The 24,163-nt window shown below is 36.7% G+C and overlaps 1 protein-coding gene across 3 annotated transcripts; it reads left to right on the top strand.

The window, feature by feature from the left end:
* Positions 1–1,419: 1,419 nt before the first annotated feature.
* Positions 1,420–23,181, top strand: LOC127434632 (phosphate-regulating neutral endopeptidase PHEX-like). Of its 3 annotated transcripts, XM_051687506.1 has the most exons (22): positions 1,420–1,866; positions 3,949–4,005; positions 4,168–4,329; positions 5,621–5,704; positions 5,829–6,055; positions 7,729–7,797; positions 7,900–8,016; positions 8,145–8,228; positions 8,666–8,808; positions 9,241–9,334; positions 13,163–13,291; positions 13,949–14,050; positions 14,136–14,213; positions 14,348–14,451; positions 17,452–17,510; positions 17,670–17,724; positions 17,999–18,066; positions 18,167–18,297; positions 18,400–18,465; positions 18,624–18,728; positions 19,634–19,710; positions 19,814–23,181. In XM_051687506.1, exons 1-22 carry the CDS (start codon positions 1,743–1,745, stop codon positions 19,914–19,916), a joined length of 2,238 nt encoding a protein of 745 aa, XP_051543466.1. In that variant the 5' UTR covers positions 1,420–1,742; the 3' UTR covers positions 19,917–23,181. The 3 variants fall into 3 exon arrangements, with proteins under 3 accessions (XP_051543466.1, XP_051543464.1, XP_051543467.1); XM_051687504.1 differs by having other exon boundaries at positions 18,167–18,465; XM_051687507.1 differs by having other exon boundaries at positions 1,741–1,866; positions 4,227–4,329; positions 18,167–18,465.
* Positions 23,182–24,163: the final 982 nt, after the last annotated feature.

The raw sequence follows: 24,163 nt of genomic DNA, 5'->3' as shown, positions 1-24,163 counted from the left end.
TATTTTGTTTTGTCATGTATGAAAGTGTATTGTAGGCTCTCTTCTCAAGCTACCATGATTTATGTGTAGTAATGGTTGATCTAATGTTCATCCTCATTATACAACATGTGTGAGCATAATTATTGGGACTGACCACCACTTTTAAATGTGTTTAGGTACAGACTTTATATTTTAAATAATATGTGTAATTATTGTATACCTGTCCTATATTGTTCATACATAAAGATTAAGATTTGCGCCAGCCCGGAGAGTGGTTGTGGTGGAACATGCGTGAGTATGATTATTGGGACTGACCACTGCTTTTCAATGTGTTTAAACAGAATAAAATTCACCAAAGGCATGAGATGGTGTCAATCGAGTGCTTTATTCAACACAACTCAGAGGCAACCCCATTACATTTGCATCATTATGACCTGTTAAGGTACATTTCTAATAATAAACTTAATAATTGTAAAAAAATAAATAAAATAAAATAAATAAATATTGTTATTGTACATGTAATAATGCAACTCATAAAGGCTGAAGAAAGAGGCACACTTCATTATATTCATGATGAAATTAGGCACAGAATAGAGGTCCACCCTGTTTCACCAAAGTCCACTCATTTGGAGATTTCTGGCCTCGCCCCTGCTACCATTGTTAGTGTCTCACTCTAACCCATTTTTCTTTCTTTTTCTCTCTCTCTCTTTTTTATTTTTTTTAATTTTTTGTGCCTTTTTTTGCCTTTTTTAAAGAAAAGAAGGGACGAGTCGAATTTTTGTGGTAATCAACATTATGCAACAAATGCTTTTAATTTCGATTTCTAACTTGTATTAAATCTGGAATATTCCTTTTATAGACTGGAAATTAAGATCTTAAACACTATGACAGTGCTTTGAAATTTTCACAAAATATAATCGGATCTGTTTTATCCTTATATTTAGCATGACACCCTTTCAAAAAATACTATGTTAGTGCTGTGGTATTGTGATATAAAGATATTTTAGACAGTGAGCAGTTATGAGAAACATTCATGAAACGTTGGGTCTGTTCCTTGCACAGACGCATCTCATGCACTTGTGTGTGTTCCCCATTCTATTTTATGATTTGGGCTCTGACATTCAGGGAATAAACAGGGAAGTGGCTACATTTAATCACTGGGCTCATCATCCCAAACTTAGTGCTGAGTGGGCAGGTGCATAGAGTCAGTAACACACACCTGCTGCATAAACACAGACTATATCTCAATAGGTAAACACACATACTCAGAATCATCCCGCCCTTTCTTGAGGGCGCTATAATTAGGCCTGTTAGTAAGGTGCTCCAGTTGGCTCTATAGAGAAACGTTCCTCCTACTCTTGGTCCTCTCTCTCTCTCTCTCTCTCTCTCTCTCTCTCTCAATCACTCTTTCTGCCTCGTTCCACTCCCTCCTTGCCTATTCTTCTCTCTCCCATCCTCTCTCTTATTTTGGGAATCTCATTGACCAATAGAGCATACTTTAGTTAATTTTGATTTGCATTGAGCTGTTGATCGCCATAGAGTGCATCATCTGCTGATCTGAAACTTGTGAGGTGACATCAACTCTGCATGGTCCCACAGCAATCCACAGGGGCCACAGACACGACACTGATCCGGGATCAGGACCTAAAGCACAGTTAGGTGCTTTAGGCCAGCTGGGGTTGAAAAAAGGGCACAGTCAGCGGGGTAGAGAGGAGTAGAGAGAGGGATAGAAAGAGAGAAAACACATTCAGTTTAGTGGCAGTATGGAAATGGAGAGGCTAGGGAGAGGAGGAACCAAACCAAGCGCAGGCCCAAACACTCTGCTGAAAGTCGCCCTGGCAGTGTGTTTGTGTATCTGTCTCGCACTATTGATTGCCGTCATCACGGGTAAGTAAACGCTTTGAATTCACCTACTTTACTATTAACATGCTCTATATGGCACATCATTCATTGCAAGCGTGCAACTTAAGTCTCTGTACAATATATATATATATATATATATATATATATATATATATATATATATATATATATATATATATATATATATATATATATATAGAGATAGATAGATAGATAGATAGATAGACAGACAGACAGACAGACAGATAGATAGATTATAGATACTATGTGCTGTGTTCTGTCAGTTGAACTGTGTTTAGATTTGTGTTTGTGTGTGAGATTATTTTAGGAGTGTATACTGTTACAAGCAGAGCGTGTCTTTGAAGGCTGTAATTAGCACAGAGCTGTTCAAAGTAGGAGCCCCGGTTAGGGAACATATATGTGTCATTAAAGTTTTGAGGCAAGAGGGCTATGATCACACACTTCTGTGTCGGTTTGGAATTTAAAGGGATAGTTCACCCAAAAAGTAACTTCTGTCATCATTTACACATCCTTTGTTGTATAACTTTCTTTCATGGAACGCAAAAGATTTTGTGAAAATTTTTCACACAGCTCTTTTCCATACAATGTAAGAATAGAGTGACCAGTGGCTGTAAAGCTCTAAAAAGGACCACAAAATTAGACCATACAACTTGTGCACTATATTCCAAGTCTCCTGCAGCTATACAATAGCTTTGTGTAAGGACATGAGAGTGAGTAAATGATGACAGAATTATCTTTTTTGGGTATTGTATTTTATTAAGAGACAGACAGCGTAGTATAGAAAAAGATATGAATGACCATAACTCTCATGGGACCTGAGAAATCATGAACAGCTTGTTTAATCAATTCTCTGTAAGTGTGTGAATGCACATCAAGCTTGGGTGGGGTATGCAGATGAGACAGTAAATAAATTATTTTCTTCTTATTGCTCTCAGTTTTTGAGGGCTGCCTGCATATTTGTGGCGAGACTAGAGTGTAATTATGCACATTTTTGTCTGTACCTATTTCGGGTCACACATACATGAGGCTGTTTCTTCTTGTTCTGGGAATGATGAGGCTCAGTCCCACCGGGCCAGTTGCTGGATCCTGCTGTGGTCATCTGCTGTCCAGTTGTGGACTGAACCATAAACACTGGCCTCTAAAACAATGCTTAATTATCCAATTTCAAAACATAAACATCACACGCACATGTTTTGTGCTCACTCACTCTTGGACAAATTCACCCAGCTTTACTGACCTGTGCATAGAAAGTTTACACTGTCGACTTTTCATGGCGTAAAATGGGTGATTACTTACATGCGCTGTGCAAAGTGACAATTGTTTTGCTGCATTAGCTCAGTTTGCTGCAGGGGGTTTGTGTTTATATGCACTGTAATTGAAGGTTTGCTGCCTAAAAGAGAGTTCACCCACCAAAAAAAAAAAAAAAAAGTTCTGTCATCATTTACTCACCCTCATGTCTTTAAAAACAGGTAAGACTTTCCTTCTTCTGTAGAACAAAATTTTTACTTCATTAAAACAACTGTTATTTTAAATCATAAAAGGTTTTCAGAAAGTATAAGCTGCTTTTTTTAATACAATGATTGAGGGTGGTGACTCTAACTGTCAAACACCAAAAAGGCATCATAAAAGTAGTCATTCACTATATTCTAAGTCTTCTGAAGCCATTAGAGAGATCTTTGTGTGAGAAACAGACTGAAATTCATGTCGTTATTAATTGAAAATGTACAGCTTCTGAAACCATAGCTTTTCTGGTGCAATTACAGAGGTAAAATAAATAAATAAATAAAATCATATAGGTAGGTTTCTAGCAACATAAGGGTGAGTACATGATAAAGACATTTACATTTATGGGTGGACAATCCCTTTAATGGCTTTTTTTTTTTTTTTTTTTGTGGGTGTGTAGTAGAGCATGTTTTTTTTTTTTTCATTGTCATGCAGGCCATGGACAGCTGAAGCCTGAGTACAGTGTGAACAGTGTGTGTGTGTGTGAGTGAGTACGTGTGTGCATGGCGGTCATTTCAGGCCATAGTTGTCTTGTTTTCCAGTGGGTCCACTTGACAGATTTATTCATCCCTTTCCTTGTAGTGTCAAACAAAACAAACAATGAAGAATTCTGCCTTACTCCACACTGTATTGAAGCAGGTAAACTTCTCATATAATTGTTCCTGAACTCCACTTACACTTACAGTAAAGCTAGCATTATCATTCAGAAAAACTAAGCAAACTACCCTTTAAAAAAGAGAGTGTCTACTTATGTGGAGTTTGAGAGTACCATAATAGTGATTGTGTTTATGTCTACTTTAGCCGGCTCTATTCTTAGTAAGATGGACCAGTCTGTAGAACCATGTGATTACTTTTACCAGTACGCATGCGGAGGCTGGCTACAGGAAAACCCCATTCCAGAGGATTCTTCAAGCTTTGGGATTTACCCATGGCTCCGACAGAATGTGGACCTCAAGCTGAGAGGTATGCTGATCCACATGATCCAGAAGAGTGAAGGAATAGTTCAACCAAATATCAAAAATCTGTCATCATTTACTCACCAACATGTTGTTCCAAATCCATATGATTTTATACCTTCTTTGGAACACCAAATTTGTTATTTTGCAGAATGTCCTGGCTGTTCTTTTCCATGAAATGAAAGTGGATCGGGATGTGGGGGCTGTTGAGCTCCAAAAATGAAACATTAAAACACTCGCTGTTCCAAAAATATTGCCATTAACATAAACAATTTACCTGTTAACATGATTTGAGTGGGATAACACCGCTTATTAACCTTTCCCATGTAAAGTTATATCTAATTTTACAACTTTGTTGCCATGACAATGTAACACTGTAAACATTAAAACCTTAAAACAACTGTTAAATTGACAATTCAAACAACAACAGAAGAATTATTGTTAGTGTTTTTTTATTATTATTATTATTATTATTATTATTATTATTATTATAAGCTTCTCATTTCTGCCATTAAACTCTCCAAAAATTGGTCCATTCACTTCTATTGTAAGTGTCTCACTGTAACTTTGTTTTTGTTTTTTTTTAAAACAAATGATCAACAGATTGAGCTTATCTTGTGTTGAACCCTGAATATCCAATTTTTGTTTTGTTTTGTTTTTGTTTTTTGAGATTCCGGCATTCTGTTTTGCTCGGTCCAGCTGCATTTGAGTGCAAAAGTGCAACTGTCTGTGGAAGGCTGTGCTGCCTGTTTCTCTCATTGTTTGATGAGGCATGTTGCACCTACAGCTGGTGCTCTGACTGCCCTGTACTGCATCAAGGTGGTACATCAAGCTTGAATTGCTCCGATGATAGGAACATTCCTTATTACGGAAATTACGTACAGTTCAGGGGAATGATTAATTGCTTAAATTCTTTTAACACGTTATTTTCCATATAATCACATTAAATGAACACGTTAAATCGACAGCATTATTTTAAATGCAAATTAAATTTGAAAGCTACGGCAGAGGACATTTTTCAGCAACAAATAAATTAAATGCTGGTCTTTTACATACACAAAGCTATTGTATGGCATCAGAGCGCTTTCAAATGTAGTGTACTAGTCAAGTGGTCTACTATAATGATGCTTATATGGTGCTTGGCAGCCCATGTCGCCATTTACTTTCACAGTGTGGAAAAGAGCAGCCAGAACATTCTCCTAAACATCTCATTTTTAATTCCACAGGAGAAAGCAAATAATACAGGTTTGGAATGACCTGAGGGTGAGTAAATTATGGTTTTCATTTTTGTGCCACAGAATTGTTAGAGCAGCCCATCGGAGATAAAGACATTGAGGCAGTGAAGAAAGCCAAAATCCTCTACATTTCCTGCATGAATGAAAGTAAGAACTGAAGACCATTTCATACTAATCACAATTTAATTTACGGGTACGGAACCTGATCTTCAGATTTCACCATAACCACCTTCACTTCTGTATCTCCCCTTTGCTAACTTTATTATGACAGCTGCCCTGGAGATTGTAGATGCAAAGCCTCTGCTGAAGAATCTAAAGCAGAAAGAATTCCGCTGGCCGGTTCTCGGGGACACACTAGGTTCTTCCTCGCAGTGGGTGGAGTCTCAGTTTGACCTGCTGAAGACACTGGCTGAGATACGCAACCAGCACAGCAAGTCCGTCCTCATACGTCTATTTGTTTCTTATGACGACAAGAACTCAAACAAGTACATAATCAAGGTGATGCTCAAATCATTCACTTATGAGGTTCCATTTCAGGTAGAAATCTGTTCATGTAGACAGCTGCCCAAGTAGGCAGTGGATAGTGAGTAGGGGTGTAACGGAATGACATTTTTACGGTATGATAACAACACAAAAATTACCAAGGTATTATTGTATCATGGTATTGAGGTGCATTGATGATATTATTAGCAGTTTAATATTTGGCTATTGAAATATGTCTGATAAAGACACAGATAAATATTTCAGTTATAACCAATTTTTCAACCACCAATTTGGATTTGAACATCAGGACGCTCTCTTAATCCGACAAGTTAAAAAAAGAAAAGAAAAAAATCTCAAACAGGTAAAACAATAACAAAAAAAATTGCAACATGTACAAGTCAGATGATTATAATGAAAAAAATATTTTGTTATTGTTATTTTATGATTTATGAAATTGAATTGTAATAATTTGTAATGATTATTGCCCAGGTTAACATTTCAGAAATGCATTTGTATGCATTCAGAATTTGTCGCATTTGTGATTTTGTTTAATTCTAAACAATACCTACTGAAAATATGTTATTCATTTGCAGTTTGTTTATTGCCATTTTGTCCAAAAGTGTCTATTTTCCACACTTTCACAGTCAATTTCCTGCATGCATATTGTCAATGACAATTTCCTGCACACCAAAAGCCATGCACTTTGTAAACCCTATTTAGTACTATGTTTCACAAGTAAAACATATTATTAGTGGTAGTATCAAACACATTGTTGGCCTACTGTTGCGCTGCACTTATGCAAATGAACAATCAGTTGGCACATTGTAATGTTGAACAAGTGCTTAAATCTGTCTGCAGCATTTGTGAATGTGACAGAAAGCGTAAACATAACTTTAGCCTACCTAGTCATTACAAATTATGTAAAACTACATTGAATCTGTTTTTTGTTTTTTTTAGTAAACAGGGGCTATAATTTATTATTCTGTTTACTGTATTTCCACCTACATCATCTCCGCAAATTCCACGGGATGGTGCTCACGGAGAAGGTGCTTAAGGTTTGAGGTGTTTCCCACCTGTGCCGATCCTTTTTTGCGACAAACTTTACAGACTGGTTAAACATCAACATTGATGGTGCCTCGTGGGTCTTTAACATACCCAAAGTAATCCCACACAGTGGACTTCAACCACTGGAAATAAAGGTTCAGGCTCGGATATGTCTGTATGATGCGCTCGTGCTGCACTTCTGATGTGATCTTGATGCGCTGTGCTCGCAACACCTGCATGTCATCTTTAAAATTGAGTGACAGTCGAATGTAATATGAGGAAGGCACAATTTAAAGATTTATTTTATCTTGCCAAGTTTATATGATGCTGTAAATGTCGCCGATTCTCTCTTTATTAAACCAATTTGGATTTTAGAAAAGTTCTGAAATCTGTCTTTATATTCATGCAATACCGTCAGTGAGAAGATTTCAACGGTATGATAACCGTCCGTTTTAAAAACGAGGTATATTGTGAAACCTTGAAACGGTTACATCCCTAATAGTGAGTCAGCTCACTAGGTTTTAATACATGGATAAGTCAATAAGTCTGAATAATGATGGTGTGCTTTTTAAAATAAATGCGATTAATTATCTGAACCATTCTGAGAATTCTTTGTAAGACACTCATACTCTGTTATATCCTAGCTGGATCAGGCCTCTTTGTCGCTGTCATCCAGAGAGGACTACATCACTAATACAACTGAGGCACAAATGGTAATATATTCGTTAACATAAACATTATTAGATGCAGTCACAGACAGCTCTGGTTAAACCACTAGAACCTTTGTATCTCTCTCTCTGTGAATTGCTCTGCAGTATCGAGAGGCTCTTTTTAGGTTGATGGTGGATGTTTCTGTCATGTTGGGAGCCAATGAGCAGGCTGCTGAAGCTCAGATGAAACAAGTACTTGATTTTGAAATGAAGCTTGCACAGGCAAGTGGCTAAACACTGAAAAACACACTGCAGCAGCCAAATTCCTACAAATTATTGGCATTGAGGTATAAAACAATGCTGTCAGGGCACTTGATGTTTCAATGAAGTGTGTGTGTGTGTGTGTTTAGATAGTGATACCATTAGAAAACCGTACCAGTGAAAACATGTACAACAAAAACAGTTTGTCTAAACTGCAGCGCCTTATTCCAGAGGTAAGCACAATATTATTCATAAAAACATAGTTATTAAAGGGGCTTCTTACACAAAAATGCAAATTCTGTAATCAATTACTGACCTACATGTTGTTTAAAACCATATGACTTTCTTTAGCATGAAAGAGAGATGTTAGGCAGAATGACATGTTCAGTCACCATTCACTTTTTAAATGTGTTGAAAAAGAAGCAATGAAAGTGAACTGTGAGGCTGTCAGTCTCCAACATTCTGCCTAAAATATCCCATAGTATTCCACTGAAGAAAGTATGTCATATGGGTTTGGAACAATATGAGGGTGAGTAAATGATGACAAAATTAGCATATTTAGCTGAACCATCACTTTAATCCAACACTCTGTCATATTTATGCACATACTTATTTCCCAACTTGTATTAGGCCATCTCTCTGTAATTCATTTTCTTTCCCCTGCCTGCAGTTTAACTGGCTGGTTTTTGTCAGAGCAGTGATTGACACAGAGCTGTACCCAGACATGAAAATCTCCTCTTCAGAGCAGGTGATTGTACGTGCCCCTCAGTATTTGAAAGACCTCTTCAAACTCATCAACTCCACAGAAACCAGGTACCCAGAAAACCAGACCCCATTAAAACCTTCTGCTTGTCTGGACAACATCAATAGTGAGTGCATAACCATGTTTGTGTGCACTGGATGTGTTCTCTCTGTTCTGTTATTTGATTATTACCTGCTCTGGTCAATAACAGATTCACGATTACTCTGTAATTCAGTTATCTATTCAGTTGCCTGCTACCTACTTTTATTATTTAACATAACCAGGGCCATGACTGCATCAACCATAGCACATATTATTAATCGATCGGTATGAGGTTTTTAAAGGCTTACTATTAATTATTATTATTTCTCAAACAAAAGAGATGTGAAATCTGTCAGCAATTTCTGTATACTTTGACAACCATAAAACAAATGACAATATGATTTCTTAACAGTTTTACAAAAAGAACTTCTTTTTGAACTGTTATTTTCATCTTCGCCCAGGACGGTTGCCAATTACGTCATATGGAGATCAGTTTTCTCCCGAATCACCACCTTGAGTCGACGCTTTCTCTACAGATTCCTGGACTTTGCTCGGGTAAGTGAATGACCTCCTAATTTCAAACCTCCACCGTCTTCACAATCATTGATTAAACAGATTTGCATTAAAGGTGCACTAAGTAAAATTTGTGTTGATGTTGCGGTGACACCTGTGTACTGTAGATGCAAAAAAAAAAAAAAAGAAAAAGAAAAAATGTTTTGCTGTCAACCATGATTAATATATTTCGTATGAAAGCATTCAATAACAGCTAAAACCAAAGACAATTTAGTTTAGACAGACCACTTGTATTAAAATGAATGGGAGAAATTGGAATGCCCAAAATGGCAGGTGTAGCAAAGGAAGTCCTGTTTTACAGGTAAAAAAGCCAATAGAGCGCAACAGTGCCCCACCCACTTATTCAGAACCTGGATTATAGGCTTCTCATGAAATCCTCCATAAAAGAGAAATAAGCCATGAACCAAACCATCCAGCTCCGAGGTGAATCACAACATCACAAACTTTGTTTTGAGGCAAAAAAGTGTTTGAAAATCGGACAAAATAGACGATGGTTCAAGATTGTGTACTTACCATCTTTTACGAGGGTAAAAACTACAATCCAACCAAGCACTGAGAATGATGTAATTGAATAAAAAACAATGGGAATGATTTTAGGTTGTTGATTATAAGTACAGAAACAATATATTTTATGTTTATTGCTAAATATTCCGAAATGTACAATTAGATAACTAAGGGTAAAGGGAGACCGATTCATCACTCACAGTGCGTCATGGCAGTAGGCGGTTGCTCAGAGGCAAATTTGTTCTCAGACTCGTGAAGCGTTCTCTGCTGAAGCACAATTAAGGAAATCACTGTTGTCAGATTTTACTGCTGATTTAAAATATTTTATTTGATCATAATCTTGATCAACAGTTTTGGAGATTTCAGTCTTTCCCCATTCAAGATAGGAGCTGTACTTGTATGCCTGCCCGCTTGCCTAGGAGTGTTCCAATGTTGGCCACCGAGTGGACTGACTTGCCTTGAAAGCAACTTTGGATAAAACAAGCTATATTTGGCTGGTCATACATGGTGGCGCCCATGAATGTGCGGCCAGCACCATATGTAGAATAAAGCAGTTTTGTCTCTTAGGGGCCGTTTACACCGAACGTGTCCTTGTTAAAAAATTTTTTTTTTTAAACGTAGATGCAGCACCACGAATAAAGCAAAACGCAAGTGTTGAGAGACTAATTTTTTTTTAAGTTATTTTTAATTTGACTTGGTATCTAAAAAAACGTGGTGCTCCTGAAGCTGAAAAAAGAAGAAAAAGAAGATAAGATAAGATAAGATAAGACACAGTACCTACAGTACATACACAGACTGCCATCAACCAACCAATCGCACACTGCCCGTCGTACAGCACACCTGTAGTCATCATAATGGTTACAATCATTATTAAAAAAAAAAATCATAAAAACATCATAAAGTGTACAAGTTTATAGTTACAATTAAAAACATGGGTGAGGTCTGAATTTTTTTTTTGGACCTGTCTGATGATTGTTTCTTCAAAGACAGCCTGGAGTCTGGGATGCTGCCTGACTCCCATGATTTTTATGGCTCTCAACTACGGCATGGTAGAAGAGGAGCAACACTTTCTTGTTGACACCAAAGACCCTCAGCCTACGAAGGAATTGTAGCCACTGTTGGACCCTAGCACAGATGTTTTCTACCTGAACATTCCATGTCAGTTTATTGTCAATGTATATACCCAGATGTCTGTAAGAGTCAACCTGGGTTATGTTCTGGTCATGGATAACCTATAGTGTGTGGTCACCAATGGATTTGGGGTCGAACACCATCTCCATTGTTTTCTTAATATTAAGGGTAAGAAAGTGTTTGTTGCTCCACTGGATAAAGTTCTGAATCTCATGTTTGTATACAACTGTATCTGATGTATCTGATATGAGACCCAGGATAGCTGTGTCATCACAGAACTTAATCATTTAATTGTTAGCAGTTAGCAGACTGCTAACACCATGTATTGGTGTACAGTGTGAACAGGACTGGGGAACTGACGCACCCCTGGTGGGCTCCGGTGCTGATGGTCAAGGGTTCAGACAACGTCCTGTTCACCCTGACCTGCTGGCTGCGGTTGGTCAGAAATGAGTGGTACCACTTAATAATAAAGAAGTTGACATTCATCTGCTGCAGTATTTTCAGGAGAACATGAGGCTCCAGAGTGTTAAAGGCTGAGCTAAAATCTACAAACAACAGTCTAGCATAGGCTCTAGGATTCTCAAGGTGTTTAGTCACTAGGTGCACTATACTGTTGGTTGCATCATCAGTGTTTGTATGCGAACTGGTAGGATCTAGCTCTGGGCCTACATCCAGCTGTAGTTTGCTCACAATGAGCTTCTGCATACACTTCATCACAACAGAGGTTAAAGCAATAGGTCTAAAATCATTATTCTCCTGTGGACAGGGTTTCTTAGGGACAGGTGTGATGATTGCCTTTTTCCATTGTGTCGGTACGGTATGAGAATGTAGGGACCTCTGGAAAATGGGGCACCAGGCAGGTGTCAATTCATCTGCACGTGTTCTTAATAGAAAAGCAGAGATGCCATCTGGACCTGTGGCCTTGTTGACACTAATTTGCTTAAGGACCTTGTTGATGGATTTAGGGTCAATCTCTAGCCTATCAACATCATCAGTAGCAATACCATCAAGCACCATGTCACATTTAGCCGAGAAATCATAATTGTAAAAACCATTTAACTCATTTGCTTTTCCCAGTTATTCTACAACATGCAAAGATTTCTTTGTGGGTTTCATGTTGGTGGCTATTTTCACTGAGTCCCATAGTTTTTTAGGGTTCATAGTCTGGAGGATTTCCTCTATGGCCTCCCTATGGTGTTCCTTTGCTTCTTTGAGCCTCTGGTTCAACTCCTTTTGTACAGTTTTAAGTTGTAAGTGGTCATTGGTCTTAAATGCCTGCTTTTTTCTGTTAAAACAGACCTTCATCTCCTTTGTGATGTAAGGATTGTTGTTGGGGTAGACTTTTATTTTCCATTTTGGGATCACAGTGTCAACACAGAATTTTATGTAATCTGTGGTAACTTCTGTGGCTTTGTCCAGGCTCAGCTTCCTAGAGAAAATATCCCAGTCTGTGCATAAAAAGCAACCTTTTAATGTTTCTATGCTGTCTTCTGACCATGCATTAATAGATTTAACCAGGGGTTTACGGCTCTTTAGGGCTGTCTTGTATGTAGGGATCATGTGAACAATGTTATGGTCAGAGTAAGACAGGGGTGGTTTAGCTATGACTGTGTATGCATGTTTTACATTACCATAGCATTTGTCCAAAGTCCTATTCTTCCTGGTGTTGCATTTAATATATTGTTCAAAACCTGGCAATGCAGTATTTAAGTTACAATGATTAAGATCTCCCATGATGAAAATTAGGGCGTTTGGGGTGCGCTGTAGTTGTTCATGAACACAGTCCGCCACCTGTGTCGCAGCCCTTGAGGCATTGCCGTTGGGGGGTACATAAACAGAGCAGATGAGAATATTACCAAACTCTCGGGGTAGGTAGAACGGCCTGAGAAAAAAACAAACAAACAAAAAAACAGTGAGATGTGATGCAGCAGCAATGGTCAAAATGACAGTCTTGCACTGTTGCGCATGTTTACATTTATGTACACAATACGTGTTCATTGTGAACGGCCCCTAAGACTTATGTGACTAGAGTCATCATCTCATTTTTAAAAAATACTATTCTACCATTACTGTTTCTTTCAGTTTAAAAGTTTAGCAATTAGCAAAAAATATCACTGAGTGCACCTTTAATTTATCAGTGTCACACTCGGTTTAAATGCATACCTCCTTCCCCAGGTGACCACAGGCACAACCTCTTTGACCCCTCGCTGGGATAAGTGTGTGAATTATGTAGAAAACACACTTATCTACGCCACCGGTAGGCTGTTTGTCGATAAGCATTTTCAGGAGGACAAGAAACACATGGTATGACTTTTATTTATTCAGTTGTTCAGTTATTCTTATTGTGTATACATTTCATAATATATTCACTTTTACATAGCTCCCTAGAATAATTAATTGGAATACTTCAATAAAATGAGTCATTCTGTAGTCAAACAATTTAGTACAACGAGTGCTAAACTCTATATTTGACAGTTGTCCCAAGCAATCATTTTACTGTACATAGCTGTGCTAGTATTGTCTCTCTCATATCACTCCTTGTTCTCTTTCTTCTCACACAAGAAAGTACTTTGAACTCAAATCAATATTTCATGTCCATTTATTTATCTATTTGATAAATAGCCATGTAATAAGTGCATATTTATAGTCATCTGGTCATTATTGCACATACAAGATCTGAATATGAGGGGTTTATTTTGCAATAATGACTGACTTCACAGTATCCCTTACAAATTTAACTAGCTATTCATTTGTTTAATCGTCGTTCATTCATGGACTCATTGGTTCTATTGATTCAAATTTTGCATTTACATTTATTCGTTTTTTTTTTTCGCCATCTAGTGGCACTAATCACAAATAACAGTATGAAACACTAGATCTCAATTTATTGTACACAATAGCCTACTGATAAAATCTTTAAATGATTGCTTATCTGATGAATGTATCTTAACATTTGTGAAGATGGAAGAACTTGTAGATGGTGTTAAGTGGGCATTTATTGACATGCTTGAGAAGGAGAATGACTGGATGGATGAAGAAACAAAGAGAAAAGCAACAGAGAAGGTGTGTGTCAGTCTATTTGTGACAGCATTGAAGATCAGAATGAGTGCTAAACCAAAGGTCTCTTTCACATCATTATTTTCATTAGGCTCATGCAGTCTTGGCGAAAGTGGGCTACCCAGAGTTTATACTGAACGACACCTATATCAATGAGGACCTTAAACGGGTATGTTCATAAGCCAAACTGTACTTTATACATGTTCATGTTCTTGTTAATTGTGTTTATTTGTAATTTTGAATGGCAGACATCAGTGCAATTCATACTTCTTTTTGTTTAATGTGTTTTATGTTTATACCAAGTTGTCATTCACCGAGACAGACTACTTTGGGAATGTCATGCAGACGCTAAAGTTCATTGCTCAGTCTGACATCGGCTGGCTAAGGAAAACAGTCCCTCGCACAGAGTAAGTTTACAGCGATCGCAAAGCCTGCTAAAATGAGATTAAATGTCTTGGAACAATATTAAGCATTTTATTTTGTCAGAGCCATAGCCTTGAGGGCAATGCTCCGACATATGGTGTGGTACTGCACGGGTGACCCTCGCGTTCCTTTCCCAACCCTGTTCCCCCTCTTCTCCTGTCATTTCCTGTCACCCTCAACTTATAACAAAGTTAATATATATAGTAGCCCAAAAAAGTATTTGGACGCTTAAGCTGAACTTAAAAATGCATGAATTCCTTTGCATTTGAGAACAAAACATCAAACCAATTTGCATTTACTGAAAGATAGCATAAGCACACTTTTCAAGCTGAACATTTAACAAAAAGATGCTTGTTATGTTTTAAATGATAACAATTATTTGGACACTTGATAATGGCTTCATTAAGGATTACAAGTTCAAGTGATTTAGTTTTTAGTTTGCAATCCTTTCGTTCGCAGAACTTCTTGACAACATCTGGGCATAAAATCAACATGTTTCTATAAAAGCTGTGCTGAAAGTTTCCTCCAGGTTTCAGCCACCAAATCTTTCAGTTCATCCACACTAGAACATCGGCGATCTGACATTTTCTTCATAGGTACTCTCGCTGGACAAGTAAAAAAATAAATCCTCCATCCTCCTCAATTGGGTTTATTGCAAAAAAGTTCAAAGATGAAGGACTTGTGAATGAGAACAGAAAGCGCACAGGCAGACCCATAAAGACAACCAGCAGATTGGACAGGATAATTGTGAGTAAAATCAAGAGAAACAGGCAAGAAACAGCTGCAAGGATTGCCTCACACATCAATGAAAATTACCAGATACAACTTGGTTGGCAGATCATTAGACACCGGATCAATGAGTATGGGCACATACGGAGAGTAATGCGGCAAAAAACATTTATTTGCTTAAAGAATAAGAAAGCCAGGATAAAAACATGCACAGAAAGGCAGCAGCTTTTGAAGAACTGTCTTATAATCAGATGAGTCCAAATGGCTCGTTCAACAGGATAACGACCCAAAGCATACTAGCTGCCTATTGAAAGAATACTTTGCAAAAAAAGAAAATTAAGGTCCTAGAATGGCCCTTCCAGAGTCCTGACCTAAACCTTATAGAGCACCTATGGGATGCAATGGAGAAGAAAATGTCAGATCATCGATGTTCTAGTGTGGATGAACTGAAAGCTTTGTAAGTAAATAGTACTTACTTAATCTTTTAAAAATTGTGTTTACAAAGTGCTTTACAGAGAAAATATACATGTACATATGCCCTCACAGAAATGAAAAAGAAAATATCCATACATAGGGAAAGGCCCTAGTGGACAAGTGTAAAGTGAGTAAACTGCTTGTATATTGTCAGGGAGAGAGTTCCATAGCTTGGGACTGTAATGACTAAAGGCTGACTCATCACTTTTTAGCTGTGTTTTTGGTACAATTAACACGTTGCCATTGGTTGATCTAAGTGATCTTGCTGGAGTATATTTAGTAACCATATTACAAAGGGATGTAGGGGCAGTATCATGAAGACATTTAAAAACTAATAAGAGGATCTTGAAATCAATTCTGAAGGATACAGGCAGCCAGTGAAGGGATCTTAGTGTCAGAGTAATGTGATTTCTCATTTTAGTGTGAGTCAGCATTCGTGCAGCTGCATTTTGAACTCTTTGTACGTTTTTGATTGACCTCTTTAGGAACCCAGCCAAAACTATTGCAGTAGTCAAGTCTAGACGTAACAAATACATGAATAAGTTTCTCACTATCAGTGGGGGTGAGAATTTTACGTACTTGGAAATGTTTCTGAGGTGATAATATGCCGTTTTACAAACATTGCTAATATGCTTTTTAAAACTGAGATCACTGTCAAACGTGATTCCTAAATTCTTGACGTGATTATTGGCCTTAAGAGATAATGAGTCAAGATATCGAACAATAGATGTTCTCTGTGCATCATTTCCAATAACAAGTACTTCTGTTTTATTTTTATTTAGCTGTAGAAAGTTCTGTGGCATCCATAAATGTATGTTCTCTATGCAGCCCAGCAGGGTGGAAATTGAATTGTGGACATCTGGTGCAAGTGAAAGATAGTGTTGCGTGTCATCTGCATACTGATGAAAGGAAATGTTGTATTGATTAATTACACCAGCTAAAGGAAGCATGTACTGTATAAGTTAAATAAGAGAGGACCCACAATTGAGCCATGAGGGACACCACAAGATATCACATGATGCCTGGAGGTGTGAGTACCCATTGCAATGTAGTATTCCCTGCTGCATAAGTAGGAACTAAACCAGTCTAAGACAGGGCCTGATAGACCGATCCAGTTCTGCAGTTGGTCGAGTAGAATCTCATGATCGACTGTGTAAAAAGCAGCTCTCAGATCTAAAAGAACTAGGATTGACAGAGTCCCTAATAGCTTCCAGATTGCTTAAAACCTGTAGTCGGGTTGGTAAACCACCTGGTGGTTGAAACCTGAAGGAAATTTTCACCACAGCTTTTAAAGAAACTTGTTGATTCTATGCCCAGACACTGTCAAGACGTTCTGCGAACGAAAAGATTGCAAACGAAAAACTAAAACACTTGAACTTATAATATTTAATGAAGCCATTATCAAGAGTCCAAATAATTTTTTGTCTTAATTTTAAACCATATATCTGTTGTTTTATCATGTAAAACACAGCAAGCTTTTATTTATTAATTTTTTTTTTTTTTTATACATGTTCTGCTTGAAAAGTGTGCTTATGTTATCTTTCTTTACAATAAATGCAAATTGGTTTGATGTTTTGTTCTCAAATGTAAAGGAACTCATGCATTTTTAAGTTCAGCTTAAGTGTCCAAATACTTTTTGGGCCACTGTGTATGTATGTATATATATATATATATATATATATATATATATATATATATATATATATATATATATATATATATATATATATATATATGCTGAAAATATAAGATTAAAAAAAAAGCTTTTTTATGTCTATCAGGTGGTTTACCAACCCGACTACAGTTAATGCATTCTACAGCTCTTCTACAAACCAGATCAGTGAGTTATCTTGTGTTATGCTGTATTACAGTATATTTAAGTTTACCTAATTATAGTAGTATGATCCAGATTTCCTATTGGAAAGTTTTACATTTTAAATAATATAATGGATCATGTTCTTCTACTTGGCTGATTAGTGAACTGTCTCTCTTTGCCCAGGATTCCCTGCAGGGGAACTTCAAAAGCCATTTTTCTGGGGATTGAACTACCCTCGGTGAGACACTGATGTGTTATTCTGAACATTTATGATATTACATTTACCTTTATTTTCTTAGTAAGTGATATCTTACTTCTTGTAATGATACTTTAGCACATATGTAGAAGAGGAAATTTAGTATTGGTATGAAAGTGTATTACAAAAATACTAAGTTCTAATTAGAATGTTGTACTAAAATGATCATACAGACTTTTAAAATAAAGGAAATGTTTCTTGGTTTAGTTAGGATGTGTTGTCAGATTTTATTGTTTCGTTTCGCTGTGTTTTACAGATCCCTAAGCTATGGAGCGATCGGTGTAATTGTTGGCCATGAACTGACCCATGGCTTTGATAACAATGGTGAGCTTATTTGATTCAGAATAGACAATTCTCAACCCATGAGTTGCCATAGTGATGACCGGTTCTTAAGGACATCTGCGTATCTGTTGTGTTCATCTAGGTAGGAAGTACGACAAAGATGGGAACCTGGACCAGTGGTGGAGCAATTCCTCAATCGCCCGCTTCAATGAAAAAACACAGTGCATGATCGACCAGTACAACAACTACTACTGGAATGAAGCGGGGCTAAATGTACAAGAGGCCTTAAGGACCAACCTTTCCAATTCATTTTTGTTCTCATCAAAATGTGCCAGATGTGTCCATACTAAACTTTACCCACAATCCTCTCTCAAGGTCAGGGGGAAGAGGACACTGGGAGAGAACATTGCTGACAATGGAGGGATGAGGGAATCTTTCAGAGTATAACAGTGTTTTCTATACTATAATTATCCTATTATAACTATAATTAGCATACAGTAAATTGAATCAGAAATTTCTTGCCTCATCCTGTGTTAATTCTTATAAATAGTGTGTGTGTTTCTGTGCGTATATGTCTGTTCATGTGTGTGTGTCAATAGGCCTACAGAAGATGGATCGAGAAAGAGAGAGGAGGACTTGAGGAGCCTCTGTTACCTGGAGTGGGTCTGACCAATAATCAACTGTTCTTTCTCAGTTATGCTCATGTTAGTACTCAGAAAGCAGCACAAAGATACATCAATGTCAATCAGATATCAAATGCATTATTTTTTTCCATAATTACATATGTACATATATTATACAGTATATACTGTATACCTTAACTATCTCCACCTGATCTAACCCTTAAAATTAGTTTTGTTGATGTAACCTAATGTTTTGAGATTGATTCAATTATGTTCTCATACAGAAATCTGATATATGGCATTATATGTAAAACGAATACAGTATATGAAATATATGTTGAAATAAAAGGTTTTCAACTGATATTGTCACATACCTGTACATACTGTATATGGAACATATATTTCAAAACATTAAAAAAACAAACATATTTTTTTAAATACTTGGAACATATACTTTCCCAAATACTAGTGGAATTTGAATATGTACATGTATGCTCAGAAATATGAACTATAATTGTATATATATGTTAATACATGGCCATGGTTCAGATTACTGTATGGACTTAGTAATATTTTTGACTTGAATAAATACAGTTTATTTAGATGTTACCATATGAAGCACATTTTTTAGAAATTTTTAAACATTTTCTGTCATTTTTAGTTTTTGTGGTTTCTTTTTTTATTATTATTTGTTTTATTTCACAGCTATTCCCCAATGTGCATAATGTCCTAGCTAAATAACTTTCAAGAATAGAATTAGTGCTCTGCAAATCACAGTGTGTTAAAATAAAAAGCTTTGGGTGATTCTTGGGTGATTGTATTTTTCCTGGTAGATGTTCAGAGTTTGGAACAATAAAGTTCTCTTTCAGCTTTTTCGTTGAAAGAGAAAAGTTTGCAGAAGAAAAATTTGGGAATGCAAGACAAAAGCTCCCACATAAGTTTTTCAATTTATTAACCCCCCCCCCCCCCCCCTTTTTATTTTCTAGGTTCGCTGTAATTCCTACAGACCAGAAGCTGCACGAGATCAGATCCAGAGTGGAGTTCACAGTCCTCCTAAATATAGGTACGATATGGGTGGCAACAATCACGCACTCAGCTCATTTACATCTACATTAAAGCCTTTATTCAGCACTGTCACTCACTTTACCCTTGTTACTATGGTGAAGGGTTATTGGGGCAATGAGCAACTATGAAGAGTTCCGGAAAGCTTTTAGCTGCCCCGAGACATCGGTCATGAACAGGGGGGCAAAGTCCTGTCGCGTGTGGTAAACAATCACACCACCAAACCTCCAAATTTTGTTCCAGTCACTGCTTTTTATGGAGAAACAGCAGTTACTGTCACTGAACCTTTGGGCCGTGCTGACCACTGGGTGCCTGGCCTGTCTTCAGCCACTGGAATACTGCAGACCACAGTGCCTACACAGATGAAGGCTTTCAGCTATGTAATTTCTGACCTCATTTAACATGTTCAAATGCCGAAATTCCTTTGAGGCCTTCCTGTGGTTCATCACTGTGTTGCATTCAACAGTCACACTGTCTCTTTTTAGTGTAAAGGATTTATTCTATATAAATTATTATTGTTCTTGATCTTGATAACAGTTTTATTATTATAATTTTTTTTTTTATTTCTGTTGTTTTATTTTATTAGAAACAGTACTGTCTATTCTGTATGTAACATAGTAAATAACTGCTGTCCTGAGGTTTTCAAATTGTCTCTGTGATGTTACGCACAAATAGCAAAACTTAAACATACTAATTTGGTACATTTTATGTTAAGTAACTAGGTGCACAGTAATTTTTATGTTGTGAGGCGGATATCTGAAACATAGGATAGCTGGGAAAGAGACATTCAAATTTATGCCCTACCTGATTTGTTAGAATTAGGATTAGATTTAAGGGTAGGGCTAGTCTGCATGACTTCAAAAGTATAATTTAAGTGCCCCTTTAATGCAGAAAAATTGTCCAGACCCTTATTATACACAGAGTTCATTGCTGATATCTACAACTTCCTCATTGTGTGTATGTGCGTGCCAATATGGGCATTAATCAATTCAAATTTCACTTCAAAGGAATCCATGCAAATTTCCTCTTTTCTATTTTCACATGACCAAGCAGGAAAAAAAATGTCAGTTTGCTGTCTAGTTCAGTACAGGAGGAAATGGAGAGAATTAATAACTGAATCAGCCCTTTTGGGCATAAACTTAGACCCTGTACTATCTCCTAAACATAAATAAACGTGCACACACTTACACACTGCAAAATTCCAATAATGTAGATAGAGCCAGAACCAAAATCAATTCCTTTGACCTCCATTTATGCTGAAGTGACAGGGGATGTCTTGTGGGGACAAAACGGTGGAAAACTGGTGGAGAATTTCATTGATTGGAGTGCTAAAAAAGGACAGGTCTAAAAATAACCCGGTGTTCCTGAAGAGATGCATCAGGCGGACTGTGAATAGGAGTGTTTGCTGTCATTCTGAAGAGCGAGAGAGAAGGAGAGTGAGAGGGACAGACTATAATGGGTTTAAATGCCCAGAGGCCAGATTTTCACTCTGCCTGGAGGAACAGAAGATAAAAAGAGAGAGAAAGATGGATGTAGAGAGAGAGTTTTGTAGAACAGCGCCAGAGGCGCACCACTTGTCCACTGATGCATGAGGCCTGTGAAACAGAGTTTTTTCACTTCAACCCAAATATATATATATATATATATATATATATATATATATATATATATATATATATATATATATATAAACATAAAATCCACTCAATACCTAGAGTTGACATAGTATGGCTGAAAAGTGAAAGCACACCACAGAATGTTTTGGAACAAGATTGAATTACAAACTCAATCCCCTTATTTTTTGTTTTTGTTTTTGCATGAAGACAGACAGTTGTGTTCTGAAGTATCACATGCTATACTATCTAAAATTATTTTAACAGGATTTGTTATTCTTTTAAAAAATACTGGTGATTATAAATTATGAGAAAGAAAAAAAGGTTAAAAAAGAATGGTAAAAAAAAAAAAAAAAAAATAGTTATATGAAATGGTGACCAGTCACAGTACCTCATAATATTCATTCTGAAACATTATTACATTCCATGTAATTTGTATTACACATTACCAGGACCACAGAATCTGTGCCCAGAGAAAGCTGTTTTTGTTTTTTGGGCTAATTAGGTATTCATTTCAGCTACCAATATGGATGAAGTACTCTCAGCTCCATTAAACAAATTTTACTATGTTTAAAACCTTTCCACAATTTTTCCCACCACATTTCCTGCAGATTCCATCTGGGCCAAATTATAACTACTGATGTGGCAATTTTCAGTATTTTTTCCAATTACGCCTGTACATTCAAACCTATACATAATTGAACAGTCCACCAGGAAGGCTACTTCAAATCCATCAAATCTTCAGACTTTTGAAATGTAAGAAATGACATGCACATGTCTCCCCAGATGAGTTTTCTAAGCTCACATATCTTTTAGAATGGAAAAGAAAGCAGTTGAAAAGCACACCATTCTTGTGTGTGAAAAGCACACACGTTTCTGATCTGTACCAGCAGAAAAGCCCTCATTCACCTCTCAATTAACTGTTACCACTTGCCTTCCCCTTGTACTCCCTATCTCTTGCTTTTTCCCATCTCTCTTCTAGATAAGGACAATACCATCATTTTGTGCATTTATGTATACTGTTCCTATGGTAACACATGGCCTATGGGTGCTTTGAAACCTGCAGAGTTTATAGAGGGACCACACTGTGTGACTGCTAAAGAGTGAGCAGTACATTATCAGTGTATGCCAGAGAAATAGAGCATAATTTTTGCCATGGTCAGAATGATCGCATGCCCTGTTAATAAACAGCTCCCCATAAAGCACTACAAATGGTGGATTGAGTTAATGAGGAAGCAGGAAAATCCCACAACCCAAAACAAAAATAATCAATTCTGGGGTTAATAGAACCATTAATCTTCAAACTACACACCCATGCTCCATTAAAAGCTGATAGCATTAACTTATCTATTGTCTTTGTGTCCAATCTATAATATACCTTATATTCAGAGTAGCTTCATATTTATAAATGTCCTAGATCACATCTAATTCTCACAACTCGAGTGTTTTGGAAATATGTTTTTTAAAAATTTTTTCGATAATAAATGATCAAAGCAACATGTAAACAACAGTACAAGTCATTGCAGACACTGTAAGTCTATGCCTCAGCCGCATTTGCATTCGTGTCAAATATCAAATATGGTGCTACTCTAAAAGGTCTACACTACTGCAGTATGAACATCTGTGAGGTAGATCGAGACAGATTTCAATGTTATACATAGCCACTAGAGGGTATATATATATATATATATATATATATATATTTGTATGTTCAAATCTTTAAAGAGAAACGTCTCACTTAAAGAGTAGTTTGTACCAATAAAAATAGCCATTCATGCTTTGTTTTTTTTTACAACAGATCTTACCTGTTGAGGTAGTATATATATTCTCACCCCGAACGTAATGTAAATATACTGTGTGTGTTATTAATAATTTAATTTAATTGTATTTATTTATCACACATTATACATTTTGCATATATACAGTGAAATTCTTTTTTCACATATGTGTGTGTGTGTGTGTGTGCATATATATATATATATATATATATATATATATATATATATATATATATATATATATATATATATATGGGTTGAAGTGAAAACACTGCCATAAATATTTAATAGTAATTTTTAAAATGTCCTGACTATACATTGTAATCAGCTGAATGCCACTTTGGTGAATAAAAGAACCAATTTCTTTCCATGAGAGCAAAATCTGTACATTATTCCAAACTTTTGGCCACCAATGTATATATATATATATATATATATATATATATATATATATATATATATATATATATATATATATATATATATATGCCATTGCTATAGCCCTGAGCATCATGTAGAGATTGAAACAGGGGTACTAAGAGCTTTTTGAAAGCATTATACACTGTTGAATGAGCCCAGAGTGCACCAAACTTTTTAAACGCCCAGCCCTGCACTTACACCTCTCTCAAAAAAGCTCATCCATCCATCCATCCATCCATCTGAAGAATGTTGCTGAAGGCCTGAATAACTGCAGCCTACATGACAAATTGCAGCTATTTCCACAATGTACATACTCCGTTCTGTTGACATTTAAGAAGTGTCAGAAAATTGACATTATCCATCCCAGGTGTTCCAGGTTATGAATCACAGAACAGTGGGTATTCCAGCCAGAAAACATGACTAAAGGAACATTTCAGTCAGAGTTTATCTGCCTGCAGTTTTTCCAGCAGTGCCCAGTTAGTGCAGGAAAGGGATTTCGCTGTTAACACTGTCACATATGGGAGATCTAAACTGGGACCTTACTGTTGAAAGGTCAGGTTGCCAGACTCTTCTCTGGAGCTTATCCAACATAAATACACTTTGAGATATGCTCAAGGCATAACGGACAAAAATGGAAGAATTA

The sequence above is a fragment of the Myxocyprinus asiaticus genome, chromosome 44, assembly GCF_019703515.2.
Source record: "Myxocyprinus asiaticus isolate MX2 ecotype Aquarium Trade chromosome 44, UBuf_Myxa_2, whole genome shotgun sequence".
Taxonomy (NCBI): Eukaryota; Metazoa; Chordata; class Actinopteri; order Cypriniformes; family Catostomidae; genus Myxocyprinus; species Myxocyprinus asiaticus.
This window is presented reverse-complemented; position numbering and strand designations above follow the sequence as displayed.